We start from the raw sequence: 18,166 nt of genomic DNA on the forward strand, positions 1-18,166 counted from the left end.
CCTTGGGATCATTCGTCCTCGAATGGGACAGAATGAACTGAGAGTACTAGTAGGATGAATCAACTTACTAGACATGAACATCTAGAACATGATTATAGGACTGATATTATGATATACTGAATGATCACACTGAACATTCATATCTGATGCTTGAGTATATAACTGAGCTGATTTATGAATACATAAGTGGGAGTACTGATAAGATGAGTTTACTTATAATGATCATAAATATATGATGCATTAATACATGAATAAACTGACTCATGAACATATGACTGAACATGCAATGACATTTTATACCAAGTTTGTAATTGAAATCTTAACATGAAACTGAATAAGCTTAGGAAAAACTATTACCTTGGGCTGAGTCTGAGTTTGCAGAAAAGAGGTGTGGATACTTGGGATACATTTCTTCTCCTGCTTCCCAAGTAGCTCCCTCAATGGAATGATTCCTCCAAAGAACTTTAACTAGAGGTACTTCTTTGTTCCTCAATCTGCGAGTCTGATAGTCAAGGATTTCAATTGGAATCTCTTCGAATGAGAGGTTGTTCTGAATATCTATGCCCTCTATAGGTACTACAACTACTGGGTCACCTATGCGCTTCTTTATCAAGGAGACATGAAACTCTATATGGACTGAATCTATATCTGAAGGCAATTCGAGCTCATAAGCTACTTTACTGAAACAATAGAAAACTTTAAAGGGACTGACATATCAGGGACTGACCTTTCCCTTCTTGCCAAACCTCTTTACTCTCTCTATGAGAGAGATATTTAAAAACACATAATCATCAATCTCAAACTCAAGATCTTTTCTACGCACATATGTGTATGACTTCTGCCAGCTCTGAGATGTCTTAAGCCTTTCTCTGATCAACTGAAATTTTTCTAAGGTATCGAATACTAGGTCAGGCTCTACAATTGGAGATCTGCATCTCCTACTATTGAGAGCTTCAAATAGAGCCATCTGAATACTGGAAGAAGACATCCCTATTTTGAACTCTGACGGACTCTTTCAACTTGACTAATCAGGGATCTCTATCCTATTTTTCCTTTACTTGGGAAACTAGAGATGATTTTGAACTATTCAGAACCCATATATTACCTTCTATTGAATTGAATAAGCAGACACCTAGTCGGGTAAGCTGGTGAACTTCCTGTACTAACTTCTTATTATTGTCCTCAACATAAGCAACACTACCCATAGACAATCTACTGAGAGCATCAGCCACCACATTGGCCTTGACCAGGTGATAAAGGATAATCATGTCGTAGTCTTCAACAACTACAACTACCTTCTCTGGCAGAGGTTTAAGTCTTTCTGAGAAAACACATACTAAAGTCTTTTGTGATCTATAAACACATCTACATGTACCCCATACAAGTAGTGCCTCCAAATCTGTAAGGCAAACACTACCAATGCTAACTCGAGATCATGAGTCGGAAAATTCTTCTCATGGGGCTTAAGATACCTGGAGGCGTAGGCTATGACCTTACCATGTTGCATGAGGACACAACCCAAACCTCTTTTGATGCATCACAGTATACCACAAACCCATCCAAACCATATGGAAGAGTTAAAATTAGAGCTGAGGTAAGTCGAGTCTTCAACTCCTAAAAACTCTTCCCGCATCAATCTAACCACTGAAATTTGACTTTATTTTTAGTCAATCTGGACATAGGGATGCAATAGAAACAAATCCCTCAACAAACCGCCTGTAATAGCTAGCCAAACCTAAGAAACTCCTAATATCTGATGGAGAGATAAGTCTAGGCCAGTTTCTCACTGCTTTGGTCTTGTGGGAATCAACTATAATGCCATCACCGGAGACGATATGACCAAGGAATACTATTGACCTTAGCCAAAATTCGCACTTACTAAATTTGGCAAACAACTGATTATCTTTAGAGTCTGCAATATTATTCTGAGATGTCTGCATAATCATGCTCACTGCGGGAGTAAACAAAAATGTCATCTATAAAGACTATGACTAACATGTCCAAGTACTGCTTGAACACATGGTTCATAAAGTCCATGAAGGTTTCTGGGGCATTGGTAATACCAAAGGACATGACTAAGAATTTGAAATGACCAACCCACATCTGAAAGTTGTTTTTGGGATGTCATATTCTTTGACTCTGAGCTGATGATAGCCTGATCTGAAGTCTATCTTAGAGAAGTACATGGCTCCATGAAGTTAGCCAAACAAGTCATCAATTTTGGGAAGGGGATACTTGTTCTTGACTATAACCTCATTGAGCTGACAGTTGTCTATGTACATTCTGAGAGAATCATCTTTTTTATGCACGAATAAAACTGGCGCACCCCATAGGGACACACTGGGTCTGATGAACACCTTGTCTAAGAGATCCTTCAACTACTCTTTTAATTCTCTAAGTTCTCTAGGCGTCATTCTATATAGAAGAATAAATATGGGTTGAGTGTCCGTAAGAAGGTCTATTTAGAAATCAATTTCCCTTTCAAGAGGAAATCCATGAAGATCTTCTGGAAACAAATCTGAATATTCATTCACCACTGGAACTGACTCAAGACTCAAAGTTTCTGAACTAGCGTCTCTAACTCGCATAAGATGATAGACGCATCTCTTAGATATCATTTTTCTTGCCCTTAGGTAGGAAATAAGCTTACCCTTTGAAGGCTGAAGTACTACCTCTCCACTCTAGGACAGGTTTATTTGGAAACTAGATATGTACAATTCTATTTCTATAGTCGACTGAGGCATATCAGGAATGAAGCCAATCCATGTCAAGAATGACATCAAAATTGATCATCTCTAATTCGACTAAGTCTACTGAACTGACATTCTGAGATATCATAACTGGATAGTTTATGTATACCCACTGGTCTATGATTAATTTACCTACCAGGGTAGAGACTAGGAAAGGTTATGCTAGAATTTCAGGACTAACTCCAAAATCAATTAATATATAAGGAGTAGCAAAAGAAAAGGAAGCTCCTGGATCTAGAAAGGAATAAACATGCATATGAAAGATCTATAAAATACCAGTAACCACATTAGAAGAATTTTCTTAATCCCATCAGGATTGAAGAGCAGAAAGTCTATTTAAGCGTTGTCCACTGGTGGCATAAGGATGTGGCACTCTGCTAATTCGAGTGACCAAACTGAACTGGAGAATGGTTACACTGACCCTAAAAACCTGACTGGGGACAATCTCTACCTCTCTGGCCTAGCTGGCCACATCCTAAACAAATATCACTACCAGCTCTACAAATTCCCTGATAGTTTTTACAACAAGTCTGACAAAGAGGATCAGTTCGAGCACTGCTGACACTACCCTGAGACTTACAGCCTGGCACCCCATCTTTATTGCCATATCTGAATTTTAACATTGGAGTACTGGCTGAGGATGGAGCTAGAATTGAAGATTTTGAGAAGAACTAGGAACGATTTTCACCCTCTGACATAGGCTGAGTAAAATCGAAACTACTCGCTCTAGCTCTCTTATTCTACTTTTCTCTCTCCTTATTCTTATGATCCTCTATCTGCTGAGCATAGATCATTAGCCTAGCTAAGTACATCTAACTGATCAACATTGTGTTCCTGCACTGTTTAACCAACCTATCATTAGCCTAACTAATATAGGAAATCTTGAGTTCTTGATTTGAAATTAAGAGCCCTAAGGCTTGTTCTTGAGAGAAATTGAAAAAGAAAAAGTTTATTTGCTCTCTAGGGTACTAAATTTTGTGATTTGTGGGGATTAGTGTTTAGGGAAAAAGACCCAAATATCCTCAAGAATACGATCTTTTAATGACTGATAACTGGGCTACCGATGCATAGATCAACACGATATCCAACGCGTTGCGCCAAGAATGTGCCAGTCCACTAGAATTGCATGCTGGTAGCTGGGGAAAATATTAACTAATGCTATAGTCAACGCGACATGCCAAGATCGTGTTGGTTCACTATTTTGGGATTCCAAACATGGTCTAAACAAGGTTTAAAAAATCCAAAACTCGTCCGGAAACACCTATTAACCCTCCTGATCATGAATTAACTAAACTATCAACATTTAACAGATATATTGGTCACAAAATGAGATTGCCAACTTTTGAAGTCTAAAAATAAACTAAGTCTGAATACTTAGCTAGAATTTTCTAAGTCTGGGACCCCTTAATAAGCTTAAAGGACTGAATTAAGCTATAAATTTTATGGGGTCTTACAATATCATCATAAAAAACTCTTTAAACATATGATTTTGACAAATGAATAATGAAGGAAGAGTAACATGCATGAAATATCAAATTTCATGTAAGGAATTCAACCTTCAAGCCCTTAGATGGCCTTCTGCTTGGAAACCCTAAGTATGATAGCTTAAGAGAATTCGAGAGAGCGTTTTGAAGTGTTTGAGTATGTTAAGGATAAGATATAACCCCCTAAAGTGTTTTATGGACGTGGGGTCTTAATTGGGGAAAAAGGAAATTGTATAAATTGCCCTCACTTTAATAGTTAAAATTTAGTTGTTGTTGACACCTAATTTTTGCCCTCTATGACTAACATTTATTTTATCCAAATAAAAGCTTTGCAAAGTATTTATCTGGATAATTTTGTCATTTTAAGTAGGGATTATATATTATCATATGTAATTATATGAATTCTTATAATTTTGTTCCTTAAATATTTATTTTATGGAATATCGAATTTTAATAAAGGGGGATTATCTTGAAAATAAATTGAAGTGGTTACAATCTTGATTTAAACGTAATTTGTTCTTGAAAAAAATAATTTATTTGATTTTATTAAATCAAGAAACTCGAGATTAATTTTTTACTTAATTAATGTCGAATTACGATTAAATTTAGACAACTAATTAAATTTAACCTCAATTGAAATCAAATTAGCCCCAATCATAAAGCAATTTCCCAATTGATATTCAATTTGGCTAAAATTTAAATGAAATTACCTAAATTGTAATTCGAATTCTTAATTCCCAAAATAATTCCAATTCTAGTCCATTCCCCTTAAATATTCAACAGCCATATTCCGTCCAGTCCTTTGACCCGTCCACTAACCCAGTCCAACAGCAAACAACGCTGGTCCAAAATTGACCCACCTTGCCCAAGCTTTAATCTTTTTTCCGCTATAGCCAACATCATCCTCGCAAGAGAAACACAACAATAAAACTAATACCACAACCATAAAAAACTGTGACAACAACTCTATGCAACAACATAAACTCGACTCAAAACTGATACCAGTATTCCTTGACTCGATGAAATCCGAATCCAACCCTATTTTTCCCTCTTCATCACGTACCCTTCCATGTAAGTTTGTCGGGAATCATTAAGAAGCCCCTAGAAATCACCAGGTGGTAGTTGAGTTATTGGTTTTAGAGAATATTCTCCAAAATCCATTTGGAATTCATTAAATCCATACCACGAAGGGACATATGTTCTCAATTTTGATTTGTTGGAGTATAATCCATTTCTCCCAATATACCCAATTTTAAATTTCCTCTAGAAAATTCAAATTTTTTTTTTACTAATTGTGAGCTAGAAACTCTTATCTTTAACCTTAATTTGAATTTTCCCTATTGAAAATCCATAAATTACCCCCGAATCTCATATCCCACATCGTCTGAGCTCAAAATGGACACTATATTTCATCTTCTGTAAAAATCTCACTTTAGAGGAAAAAAAAGGTCACAATATGGTGAAAAAAGCTATTTTGAGCAAAAAAATTAGTTAATTTCTTTCTTTTAGTAAAATTTTCAGAAGCTGTTGATTGATCAGAATTCTCAAAATTCTCAAAGATCTGCTTCCGGTGGTGGCATTTCGACAAAGCTCGAGGTTTTGTTTTACTTCTCCAAAATAGGTAATGCTCTTTTCCATTTAGTTATGGTTATTTCTACTTTATCTTGTCATTCTGTAGATATAGTGCTATTTTTGGTAATCGTGTGTGCTAGGATTTGTCTTTCGTAGAGGCCTTAGAGGCTATAGGTTTTTCTGATGAAAATAATGTGTATGGTATTGATATGGCAGGTTAATTATTGCTTTAAATTCTTATTCAGTGGTTTAAATTGCATCATGGTCTCGGCATTATAATTTGATTATTCACACTTGATATTTTTAATTGATTGTCAACCTAAGTTCGTTCTTTAATATTTGCCTCACTATTTTATCCTGATTTTGTCTTGTTCGTTGTTACTATTTAATGTTGTCTTGTTCGTCGTTATTATTTGATATTGCCTTATTTGATGTAACTATTAAGCTAGTAGTGTCATTAGTAGGATTTCTTGTTAAGTCCTATGTCTACTCAAATTCCAAATGGATGACGAGGATTTGTCCAATCGTAAACTAGAAAACCCATGATTCCTTAAGGACCATCCCGATAATTAAAAAACTCATTTTTGAGTCCATCAGAAAGAGGATGAGGATAGAAATAATATGCTCCACTGGCTTCCCTCTTTAGCTTATTAGTTCTGCTCTTTTTTTTTTTGTGAAATTTTGTAAGTTTAACTTTTTGTTTTCCTTTTGAGTTCATTTCAAGCCAGTGTTCTTTTGCTTAAAGCCTTTGAAAAATGTAATGGCTTGTTGAAGAATGTTAAACATGAGAATGTATTTGGTTTTGTTTGATGTCTTTGATGCCGAAAATCATTATAGTGTGTAGATTCTCTTTTGAGCTTGGCTAGTGTCAATTTTTTTGTTTTTTGTTTTGTTCAGATATTGATTTCAGGGTCTAAAACTCTTGAAGTTTTGGAAGACAGTGTTTTTGAGAATGCTGCCTTCATTCCTGAAAATTGTTATAGACAGAAAAGCCAAAATTTATGTATTATGATGTTCGTGTTACTTTTAAGCTCGTTGATTCGAATAATATAAATTTTGGAGGTTGGTTGTCATTATCGCAGCCTTCAGTAGTTTGGGGTTTTCTTTGGGATTAAAAAAAGGAACTTTGGGAATTTGATTTTATTCTTGAGTTTTTTTCTCTTTCTCTACTTTTAATATGAATCCTACGGACCTTTAATATCCTGTGTTTTGTTCTTTTGCACTAATTGACAGGGGGAAGGATTGATTGAAGGTTGTCAATTTGATTAAACAGTTTTGAACCATTTCGGGACTGCTCCCTACTACTTTACTATGTTTAAGCGATCTTATTCAAATTGGCATGTTGTTTTCAATTATCTTTACCTTTTGACTTTGCTCTATCTATTTTCTTTAAGTCATCATAATTGTAGTCTTGTAGTTGATAAATTTGTGGTAGTCTCTTCATGCCTTATCGATTTTGTTTTCATGAATTAAACCTTTTTCCCAGATTTTCATTTGAGTTAATTTGACTATAGTGTCAGATTCTTCTTTAAGTTTTGTAAATACATCTGTAAAAGTTTTCGATTTGAATTGTATACTATTCGATGGAACTTTATGGTGGGTTTGATATGTTGTTCCTGCAAATTAATCCGTGTTTGCTCTGTATTGAACCTTTTAGTCAGAAGTCAACTTATTGTTTCCTCTATCATTTACTATTTTGATATTTATTGATGCCATTATCTAGAACAGACAGAATGTTCTCAAATTTTGATTCCCAAAATATTTTTCCCAAGTATTATCCTAAAAAAGTTAATGAATGTTAAGATTCTCAAGTCTTCTTTGAACTTCCTTAAGTGTATGTTTCCAGAGTGATTATCATTTACGATTTGATTATGATGTGTGATTAGTTACAATAAGACAAACCTAGTTAATATGAATATTAATCTTCTTCCTTTTTATTTTAATGCATGTGAATGCGTTGTGTTTGAGTTCGCCATGAACTCTTGATTGTATTTTCCTCATCGAGTCAACTTCCAGAGAAATTATAATATTTATAATGTGGCATATCAGTGCAAGAAAATAGATGAAGATGAAGAATGGGTCAAAAACCCACTCTTAGAGTTGCTAAGAGACTCGAAAGTCTCAACTATGTTATTGCTTTATTTTATTTATTTATTTATTTACTTATTCATTTGGGCCTCGAAGCCAAAGTTGTAAATTAATACAGGTGAAGTCGATTATGGGCCAAAAGGCCCAAAAAATTAGTTTAGGATAGGTTATGGGTCAAAGCCCAATATTTAGATTAGGACAGATGAAGATGGGTCAAATGCCCAATTAGACTAGGACAGGATTGATAGATTTGGGATTAAGAGCATAAATCATTTATTTCTCCCCCTTCTATTTTTTGTATGCTTTTTTTCTATTTGACATTAATTTGCTTACAACTACTTAATTCCCTACAAAATCGTTAAAAACTGATTTTTCTTAAACCTCAAAAAAACATTCCTTAATCAATTTATTTCAACAATCAATTTCTCTTTTAGAAGTTATTGAAAAGAATCATTTTCAAATAGTCTGGATAATAGCAAGTTAGCGGACATTTAAGGTGCCTTAAAAATCTTTCTAAAATGTTAATGAGAACTGCTTACCTAGCATTTTAAAACATAAATGATTTTTTATGTTTTGAATCATTTGAGTAATTTATAAAGATTTTCTTGATTTTCCTAAATAAATTAAGAAGCAACTATATTCTCGAGTTTGAGAATTTTTGAAAGTATTTGGACTTTTGAAAAACACTAAAATGCTATTTCTCCGTAAAATAGAAATGGCCACTCTGCTGATGAAATTTAACTAGGTTCTAACCAAATATTTGAATTAGCTTCTGTGAGGAATTATTATACTATTTATATACTTATATGTTTAAATTCTAAAAAATTTAACTATTGCATTTCATGTCATAATTCCGCATGATGATTATTAAACTATTTTTGAGTTTTCTTGATATCCCGGACCTAGTTGATCAACTCCAAATCAAGTGTTAGAAATACGATGGTTTACTGACATGTTAGGTCATTGGATGCTATTCGTATTTCCAAAACCTAAGTAGTCCGCTTGTGTAATGCCCCGAATCTGGAACCCGGAATGCTACATGGTGCCCATGACCCTCAAGGACCACAAGCTAACACTTATTATCATAAACTAACATATAAAAACAATTTAAATTGGAATACTTAACATTATTATAGGAAAATTATATACAAAATAGTGTAAATCATAATTATTGACAACTTAAAATGTTTTTAAAATATATTAAAATATTTCATTGACTCCATCTATTTCACATAAATGAAAACTAAATAAGTAACATGTGTTGGACCTGTACTGAGATAGGTTAATGTATTTAGTAACTTAATAAACAGGTAGGTTTATACACAACCCTCTAATCGGTGTCTGAAATATTCTGTGTCTGATTCAATACAGATCAACATGCATACATGATTTAAGAACAAAGAGAGACATGATTTAAGAACAAAGAGATGCTATCATTTCTGTAGGAGTTGAAAGAAGTGGAGAAATATAGGTCGACGGCCTCTGGAGAAAATTTATTGCTCAATGCGTACTCGTCCAGTCAATTCAACCTGATGTAATTGAATTGAGTGATGATGATGCAAAGGGTGAGTACCAAAAATATGGTAATCAGTTGGCTAATGTTGACCCTGAAGTCACAATCTACAAGAGCTTTCAGTCAAGTTGCAACTTCAGGTCTCACATTAGTAAACTGATTTCCATATTGTTGGTCCTCAACATTTACATATCATCACTCAACTCAATTACCTTAGGTTGAGTCGTCTAGACTTGGACTTGTTGAGCAATGATATTTTTCTCTGGAGGACTCGGTCGGTATTTGTCCATTTCTTTCAACACCTACAAATAATGGTAGCATCTCTTTGTTCTTGAATCATGTATGCATGTTGATATGTGTTTAATCAGACAAAAATCATTCCAGATACCAATTAAAGGATCATGTATAAACCTACTTTTTTATGTGTGAGATTATTCATAAAAATAAAAATAAGTATCTTTAAGTATATATAAACAATTAAGTCCATTTGATATAAGAAAAACTAATAATTATACTTTTATTGTACAAAAAATTAAAAATTATTTTAGATCACAAGTCCAATCTCAATTATGACGCTCTTAATGTATTTTGAATCGAATGTTTATATGAACTTCTCGGTCCACACCACTTAACAATTGAAGTCGTCTATATACATATATGTAACGTTCATTAAAATCTTTTTCCATTTTTTCAATTATTTTGATTTATGTGTGGATTTAGAAATGGGTAAAAAGTAAGTTAAGCACAAAGATTTAAAAAGATATATCAAAAATTTGTGTGTGAATCTATCAGATATCTCAACCCATGAATCATCCAAAAGAAAGAGATAAACATAATTTTGATGATGAAAAATATTATTCGATAGATTCACACATAAACTTGAAATATGACTCTTCCTAATTTTCTGTTTAGTATAATTCTTCAACCTAAATTTCATCTAGCTAGAACAAAAGAATTGGAAAAAAAATACATTAAAAAGAAGAAGGATCAAGGGAGTCATGTTGTTAACAAGAATTTCTAACTTAGATGAGTTAGATGAAAGACAAAACTTCTCCTTTTATATGTAAAAATCAAATCATTTTCAAAAAGATATACTAAGAGTTTGTGTGTGAATCTATCATACATCTCAATCCATGCATCATTCAAAAGAAAAAGATAAACATAATTTTGATGATGAAAAAGATCATCCGATATATTCACGCACAAACTTGAAATATGGATCTTCCTAATTTTCCGTTTAGTATAATTCTGCTACCTAAATTTCATCATGCTAGAACAAAAGAATTTGAGAAAAAATACATTAAAAAGAAGAAGGATCAAAGGAGTCATGTTGTTATGAGGAATTAGATGAGTTAGATGAAGGAGAAAACTTCTCCTTATTTAGGTAAAAATCCAATCACATTCACAACTTACTGTTGTATTGTTTAACGACTTTTTTATTATAATTTTCTAGTTTTTTTTTTAAGATTAGACCAATCTCATTATGATACTAATTACTTCTATATAAATTTGACCGTATTTAATTTAAGTAAATCACCATAACTATTGTTTATGGGTGAAAATTACTTATATCCTTTAACTTTGCTTTAAAAATTATTTTTTCGTCATTAACTTTGAATAATAGACATCTCCCACTCCCTTCCCCAACCAAATCTTATGAAATATCTATTTTATCCTCACCATTTTTAGTCATCCATCTACATCATAACTTTTACACTATATATACTATTTTATTGTTGACCTAGGTATATTACATGTACTTAAATAATTTAATATCTTATTATAAATTTATGTACTTAAATAATTTTATATCTTATTATATATTTTTATTTAAGTTCATTAATATTATAAATAGAATTTTTTTTATGTATTTATTTACTATCTACAAAACAGTCTGTAGTAATCATTTCATCAAATCATGTTAAGATAAAAGCAGCATGAAGCAAATTGAGAATGAGTGTGACAAAGGTCAATGATACATCTCAGTCAAAAAAATATGATTTAAAATGTTAAAAACTACCCACGGTCTTATATAAAGATAATGCAACACACATAGTCCTATTAAATTCGAGAGCTATAAAAGGTGATAGAACGAAATACATTTCGCTAAAACTTTTCTTCAAACATAATCTCCAAAAGAATGGTGATACCAACAAGCTACAAACTCATTCAACTGATAATATTATTGATTTTTTCACCAAGTCTCTATCAACTACAACTTTTGAGAAGATGACACACAATTAAGATTCGAAGATTCAAGTTTTAAGTTGATATTCTCAAAGGGGGGTTAATACGTGTCGTAATCTTTTTCTTTACAAGGTTTGTATCATTAGTTTTTTCTTGTAAGATTTTTAATTGAGACATGCTAAATGTGTATTATTAGATATTATGTGTATTATGTTTTCTTCACTATGACTGTTTTTTTCATTAAGTTTTTTTTTGGTAAAATCTTAAAGAAATACATTGTTCATCTAATTAAAATTTAAAGAAGATATATTTGTATTTCAATGATGTCTATTTTGCTTTATTTGGATAAATATAAGATTAGTTACTTTAGGACCATCTTAATTTTTTCTCTAAATAAAGAAATTCTCATTTATTGTATTTCATCTCTCAATTAAGAAGCTTTTCTCTGTTCTCTACATCTTTCTTCCTCTTGATTTATTATTTATAATAATTTTCTTTTTTTGATTGGGATCATTTGTTTGCTTCACAAAACTTGAACCAACAAAAATTGTGGTATTTTTCTCCTCTTTTTAGAGTTTTTCTTTCTTTCTCTTTTTCATTCATTTAGTGATCAGTCTAAAAATTGTAATGTCATATGTAATATTTTTTGGTTCATATAAATCAAGGAAAGGTAAAATTAGCTTATAAATGAATTGTTCAACCAACTTAGGTAATTCATTCAATTGTTATTTTAGCCCTTTTTAATCTATTTATTTATGTCCTTTAAAGAATGGAGAGAACTTTATATGTATACATATTAAATAGGACTCCTATTCATCAAATGTAGTAGGAGATTTTCGTATACCAAATATAGCATGAGTTATTTTTTCAAAATATATGTAAATCATATTTTGAGTCTTGCTCAAGGCTTAGAATTTCACTCATAATTTAGTGTTAGCTTTTTTGAAAAAGAAAATATGCTTTGAATCTCGCTCAGAATTTCATGTATAAAATCTATATAAATTTTGTATGAAATATGTATACAACTGTATAAATTTTAAATAAATATTATGTTGATATTTGAATTTTTTTTACAAAAACAACAACACTATATGCAAATTTAATGTCCTGACAACATTATACAAGCTTAAGATACAATATTATACATCTCATGATACAATTGTTGTACATTTTTAATACAAAATGACCTCCTGGACCCCTATACTATGTCGGTTTTGTAAGTTGGACATTTCTACTTACATGTTTGTCATCTGGACCCTGAACCTACTAAAAAATAATATTTTATACCCTTTTTTGGTGCGTGTAACACACTCTCTCCCACATCAGCTGTCACATCAGCTGTCACGTCTGCCACGTCAGTCATGCCTACCACGTCATCTGCCACTTCATTTAAAAAAAATAGAAAGAGTATTACATTAAATTCCAAGTCATTTTTCAAATGCTACATAACAAATTAAATATTACAATTAATTTAATTAAATAAGAAAAATTTATAAATTATATAAAATTTTGAATAATCATGCTTTTAAAATTTGAATAATTATTTTTAAAATAATAATAATAAAAAGTATTACATTAAAATTAATTTAATTAATTAATTTAAATTTTAAATTTAAATTAGTAAAAAATTAATAAATTAAAATTCTTAACTAATTAATTTATTTAAATTAATTAATTTATCAAATTTAAAATCCTTACCTAATTTAAATAAATTTTACTTAAATAATTAATTAATTTAAATATGATTTGAAGTTGAGTTATGATTGGGGGCTGATTTACTTAAATTTGAAGTTGATTTATGATTGGGGGCTGATGTCTTGCCATGTATCTTAAGCATTCATTGAACAAGATGTTAAAAGCATATGATTTAATAAATTTCTTACAATGTATACTTAAAGCAAAATTAATGTATTTAAAGGAATCTCAAGAAGACAATTGATACATTTCCATATTAAGCTCCACAATGTGATATGATATATCAAAAATTTGTTTAAACAAGTATTAGCCTCCTTCAGGGAAACACGCAGCTCCCTTTTCACTCTCACAAAAAAAGTGACTGACGTGTAATGTGCCACTCACATTGAGCTGGATAATTAAGGTATAATTAGAAGTGTGCATTGAATTTGGAAAGTGGCTCTTATATGGAATAATCCAGGGTGTTCTCATGAAATTATGCGTTCATTGTGTGTTGTGGTAGGGACCTAATGTGTTAGGATGGGAATTAAGAGTACTTCCTTTGAAGAAATGTGGTTGGTTTTGAAGAAATGGATAGTGAAAAGAATCATGTGGATGCATGTGCCTTGAGTTGGAGAACATGCAGCCCTAAAGCTTAAATGCATAAATAACGACTCGTCCAGTTTATAATAATTAATCTACACTTGTCTCATCGTCATCCATTGAACATTTATCCCATTTCTGGCAGAAGATCATGCAGCCATAATTAGCTTTAGGTTTAACTGAATTCATTATTTTATATTCAAAATATAGGGGTAAATATATGAAGTTTATTTAAAAAAAAAAAATTGATAATTTTTAAAGTTCTTAACATAATTTTGTGACTATATAATTAATGCATTCAGTAAAAGTTTGGTCGTAGGGTCAAAAAGAGATCTAGAAAAGTTATGTTTTCAGAGTTAGAACATTAGAACCTTACGTCCAAGAAAGCAGTTAAAACCATTGAGATGATTAGAGCCACATTTTAGCACTTAGAGAAAATTAAAGGTTAACTTAATACACTTTTCTTTTACATTTCCCTGGGAGCTCCCATTTTTTTTACATTTCTTGATGGTTGACTCACAATTTTTGAATTAAAGGTGAAGAATTTTTACCGTATGGTCAATCCCCACTTGTCCAATCAATAAAATTTGAATTCTGAATTCAGCTTTGTAACCTGTGGCTAGGATGACATATTACTCATTATTAATTAGTTGGATGATGGCAACTTTGCGGCTCTAAAATATTTCGCATTATCCACTACTGGCTAATGAATGACCTACAGTTCCTTACTATAAATCAAGCACACCATCTCTTGACAACATATCTTAGCTCAACTTGTAATTTCTTTTATGCTCTTGACCACTCAAGTTGGCAAAGGACATTATTTGTTAACACTTATCATCACAAACCATCTTCATTATCATGGATATTTCTCAACGACCTTTGGTTTCTTCTCTTGAGTTTCTTAACAAGTGTTATTTAAGTGATCCATTGTGGACAAAGGTTTTAGAAAAAGGCCAACGCATTAGAAAGAGATCATGGCTATGTAGGAAGCAAAAAGGAGCACATAACATGAGGAATGAAAGAAGCAGAAGCATTTTAATGAAAAGAAGGGTATGTCTAGAACGTTGTAGAAGATCGAGTAACGAGGTTGAAAAAAAAGTTAAGATCCTGGAGAAGTTGATTCCAAATTGTGAGTCATCGTCATCAATGGGCTTGGAGAGGCTGTTTAGAGAGGCAGCTGATTATATTTGGGCTTTAGAAATGAGAGTTAAGGTCATGCAAATTATTGTTAATGTGTTATCAGCTCCTGATAGTAAAAACTAGGGGAAGAATGAATCATTTACTGATGATTTATTCTGTAATTCCCTAAAAAAAGATAATAATTATATGTCCATTCTATTTTTACTCAGAGAATATTCATCTTCTCGATTTCAATTGAGAAAGATTAGTATAGCAAGTGCAGTTAGAGGTATGTGGAATTATATATTAATGATGACAGGATTCCATGTTTTATTAAGCCAGCTCGGTGTTTGTCGGAGCTTGGTCATTATGTTATCATTCTCTTTTAATTAATGTGTGAAAGTTTGACTTTATTAGAATTAATTGAGTAGCATTTTCATTTTACTGGGGTGATTTGATCATTTGTGTAAGTGATTCCTTCTTCTTTTCTTTTGTTTCCTAATAGACGTCAAATTAAATCTCATACATCCTTTGTATTTATCATTTCATCCACTTTAACAGGGACTTGCAATCAATTGCGTAGCTTATGTGGATGTGGTCAATGAAATGGAAAAAATTCCTAGGAAATTACGGGCCTGAACATCAGTGCAAAATATATCGGGACTGAATATATTTTCGTGGTCAAGGAAAAAAACTGCATTCAGCACCTAATTGAATTACTTTTCTGTATCATTTCTTATAAAGGTAGAGTGTACCTATGTTATTTTGTAGAACTAATGGTGAATAAGAGGTATCAAATCCACATGCACTACTATACGTAGCAGAACCTATAATCTTTTAACGTAGTGAACGGCTATTTATATGTTACAGTAATTTTTTTTCAAGAAAAAGGCCGTCACCTATTGCATTCAAACGTTATACTTTTGACACTGGAGACAACAAGTGTTGGGCTCTTTATGGACACCTCTATGGAACATGATAGTCACTTGAGGTCCCTTGAGGTGGAGGTATTCTGTCTCTTCTACTTTTGCCCAATCTTAATCCATATTTCAACTCTAATCTAATACAAATATAATGAATTTTTTTTTTAAAAAAAAATAAAAATTGGAATAAAAGCTCGTGTAACAATGTGTAGCCTTTCTGGATTTGGAGGCTGCTCATACTACCAGCCTTGCCTTCCGAGTGAAAAAGGAAACTATACAATATGGAACTTCAGTTTTCTTCGACCAAACTGTTACGAAAATCAAAAGAGATATAGCTTATGCCTTATATCCATAGATAATGGCAGCCCAGTGCACTAAATTAAAGCTCCTACTTATGTGTGTGGTTTGAAGAAAACTTCATCGTAAGGGTCTATTGTATGCAACCTTACATTGTATTTCTGTCAGATGCTTCCACGGCTTAAACCCATAACCTCTTGATCACATGACAACAACTTTATCAGTTACTCCAAGACGTTCTTCAAGAAAACAAGTGCATGCCCAGTGGGACCAAGAGGTTGCCTAGAAGATATATACATGTATCCTTCATAAAAAGTGACACTTCCAAACTTAACAAAATAAGGTAAACTATATATGCAATAACAGCTGACGATCGATGGATTAATACCAAAATTCTCTACATTTTTTAAATTTTTTGTGGAGAAACAAGAATATTTTATTCATAAAGAATATATAGGTATAATTCTGTTTGTTTCCTTGATTTTAGTCTCTTGATTTTTCTTCGTAATTCGAGAGACGTTAGTAGCGTATTTCTTATACATAGGAAGATATTGATTTGAACCACATGAAAGGAGCAATTTATGGATCTTGTTAAAGTATTTGATTATTAAAAAAGAGGGTTTTGATCTCTTTTGTGAATGTTTCACGAGTTTACAGAACTTTCGAGATCAAAATTCTCTATATTATACGCAAGTTTTAACTCCATTTTTGAGCTATTGTAAAATCTCCTATTTAAGTCCTGAGGGTGGATTCTCCCTCTTAAACCCCTATGCTCACTCTTCTTGCAATACGCACCAAACAAACGCAATATAATGTTGTAATTTGTAAATTTGCCGAACACAACATTCCCTAGGCCCATCTCTCTCTCCATGTATATATATTCTCTAAGAAAATGGAACAAACAAAATAGATAAAAATAAGTGTAAAGCCACATTTGCTTATTAAGAAAATAATAAAAATATATCATTCTTTTTGAAAAACGAATAATAAGAACCAAACATTACTAAACAAAGTGAAACGGGAACAACTATAGAAGCAAAAAGGTATACACATGCATAGAGGATCCAAAAATGACATTGTTAGAGCCATAAGTTTTTCGATACGAATATACTCTACGCCAAAAATAACTTTTAGCGGCAATTAATTAAGGTAATAGCTTAATTGCTGCTAAATGTATTTTTAAGAGGCATTTACTAGTGCTAATTATATTTACCACTCTTTGTAAAGGTCCATAAATCCTATATCCGACATTGGATCCAATGACAACTAACTAATGCTGGTAAAAATTTTAGCGCTCTTTGATAAAGTACATATTTAGTGCCACTAAAATTTATTTTTGTTGTAGTGATATTTGTTGGTATTTGCCCTAAATTTCTATTTACCATAATTGGGTTTCCCTTTAGGTATCATAATTGGGTTTCTCTTTAGGAAAAGAAAAACATATTCACCATATTTGGCTAATCGTTGTTCTTGTAGGAAAAAGTTATAGACTCTATAAATAAAGGCTCCTTTCTTCTAGTTTGATAGCATCCATAATGTAGTGCTAGAGGTTTGAGAATATTATTTGGAGGGAGAATTTATGAGACGCAAGTGTAACGGTGTTACTCGTGTGAACTTCTTTTTATTCTAAGTGAATTGTGTGAGGTTGTCTCTTTTGATATTTTATATTCTCTTTTATATAATGGATTACTCATATCCTTTTGTGGATGTAGGTAAATTCCAACCGAATCACGTTAAATTATTATGTCTTTTTTGGTGTATTTCTCATTTGTCTTCTTTTTTGACATCTTTTGAGGTTTGCTTTTCTAGATTCCGCATGACACCTCATTATTTTAGTCCTAACAAGTGAAATTAGAGAGAGGTTAAACCTACTGTTCATCTTAGTGGGTTCATCTCTAGCTGTAACCCATTTGACAATAATGAAGATTTTTGTTTAAGAATTGTTGGTATGTG

At 32.0% G+C, this 18,166-nt stretch overlaps 1 protein-coding gene across 1 annotated transcript; it reads left to right on the top strand.

The window, feature by feature from the left end:
• The first annotated feature begins 14,617 nt into the window (after positions 1 to 14,617).
• On the top strand, positions 14,618 to 15,767 carry LOC124891472. The gene is made up of 2 exons (XM_047403214.1): positions 14,618 to 15,086; positions 15,555 to 15,767. Exons 1-2 carry the CDS (start codon positions 14,733 to 14,735, stop codon positions 15,630 to 15,632), a joined length of 432 nt encoding a protein of 143 aa, XP_047259170.1. The 5' UTR covers positions 14,618 to 14,732; the 3' UTR covers positions 15,633 to 15,767.
• Positions 15,768 to 18,166: the final 2,399 nt, after the last annotated feature.

The sequence above is a fragment of the Capsicum annuum genome, chromosome 1 (assembly GCF_002878395.1).
Source record: "Capsicum annuum cultivar UCD-10X-F1 chromosome 1, UCD10Xv1.1, whole genome shotgun sequence".
In the NCBI taxonomy this organism is placed as follows: Eukaryota; Viridiplantae; Streptophyta; class Magnoliopsida; order Solanales; family Solanaceae; genus Capsicum; species Capsicum annuum.

What these genes read in the sequence shown, in the direction of transcription:
- LOC124891472 (XM_047403214.1), top strand. Translation starts at nt 14,733, where the DNA reads ATGGATATTTCTCAACGACCTTTGGTTTCTTCTCTTGAGTTTCTTAAC. An exon ending in CTTTAGAAATGAGAGTTAAG is followed by an intron (nt 15,087 to 15,554) that starts GTCATGCAAATT and finishes CCACTTTAACAG; the next exon opens with GGACTTGCAATCAATTGCGT.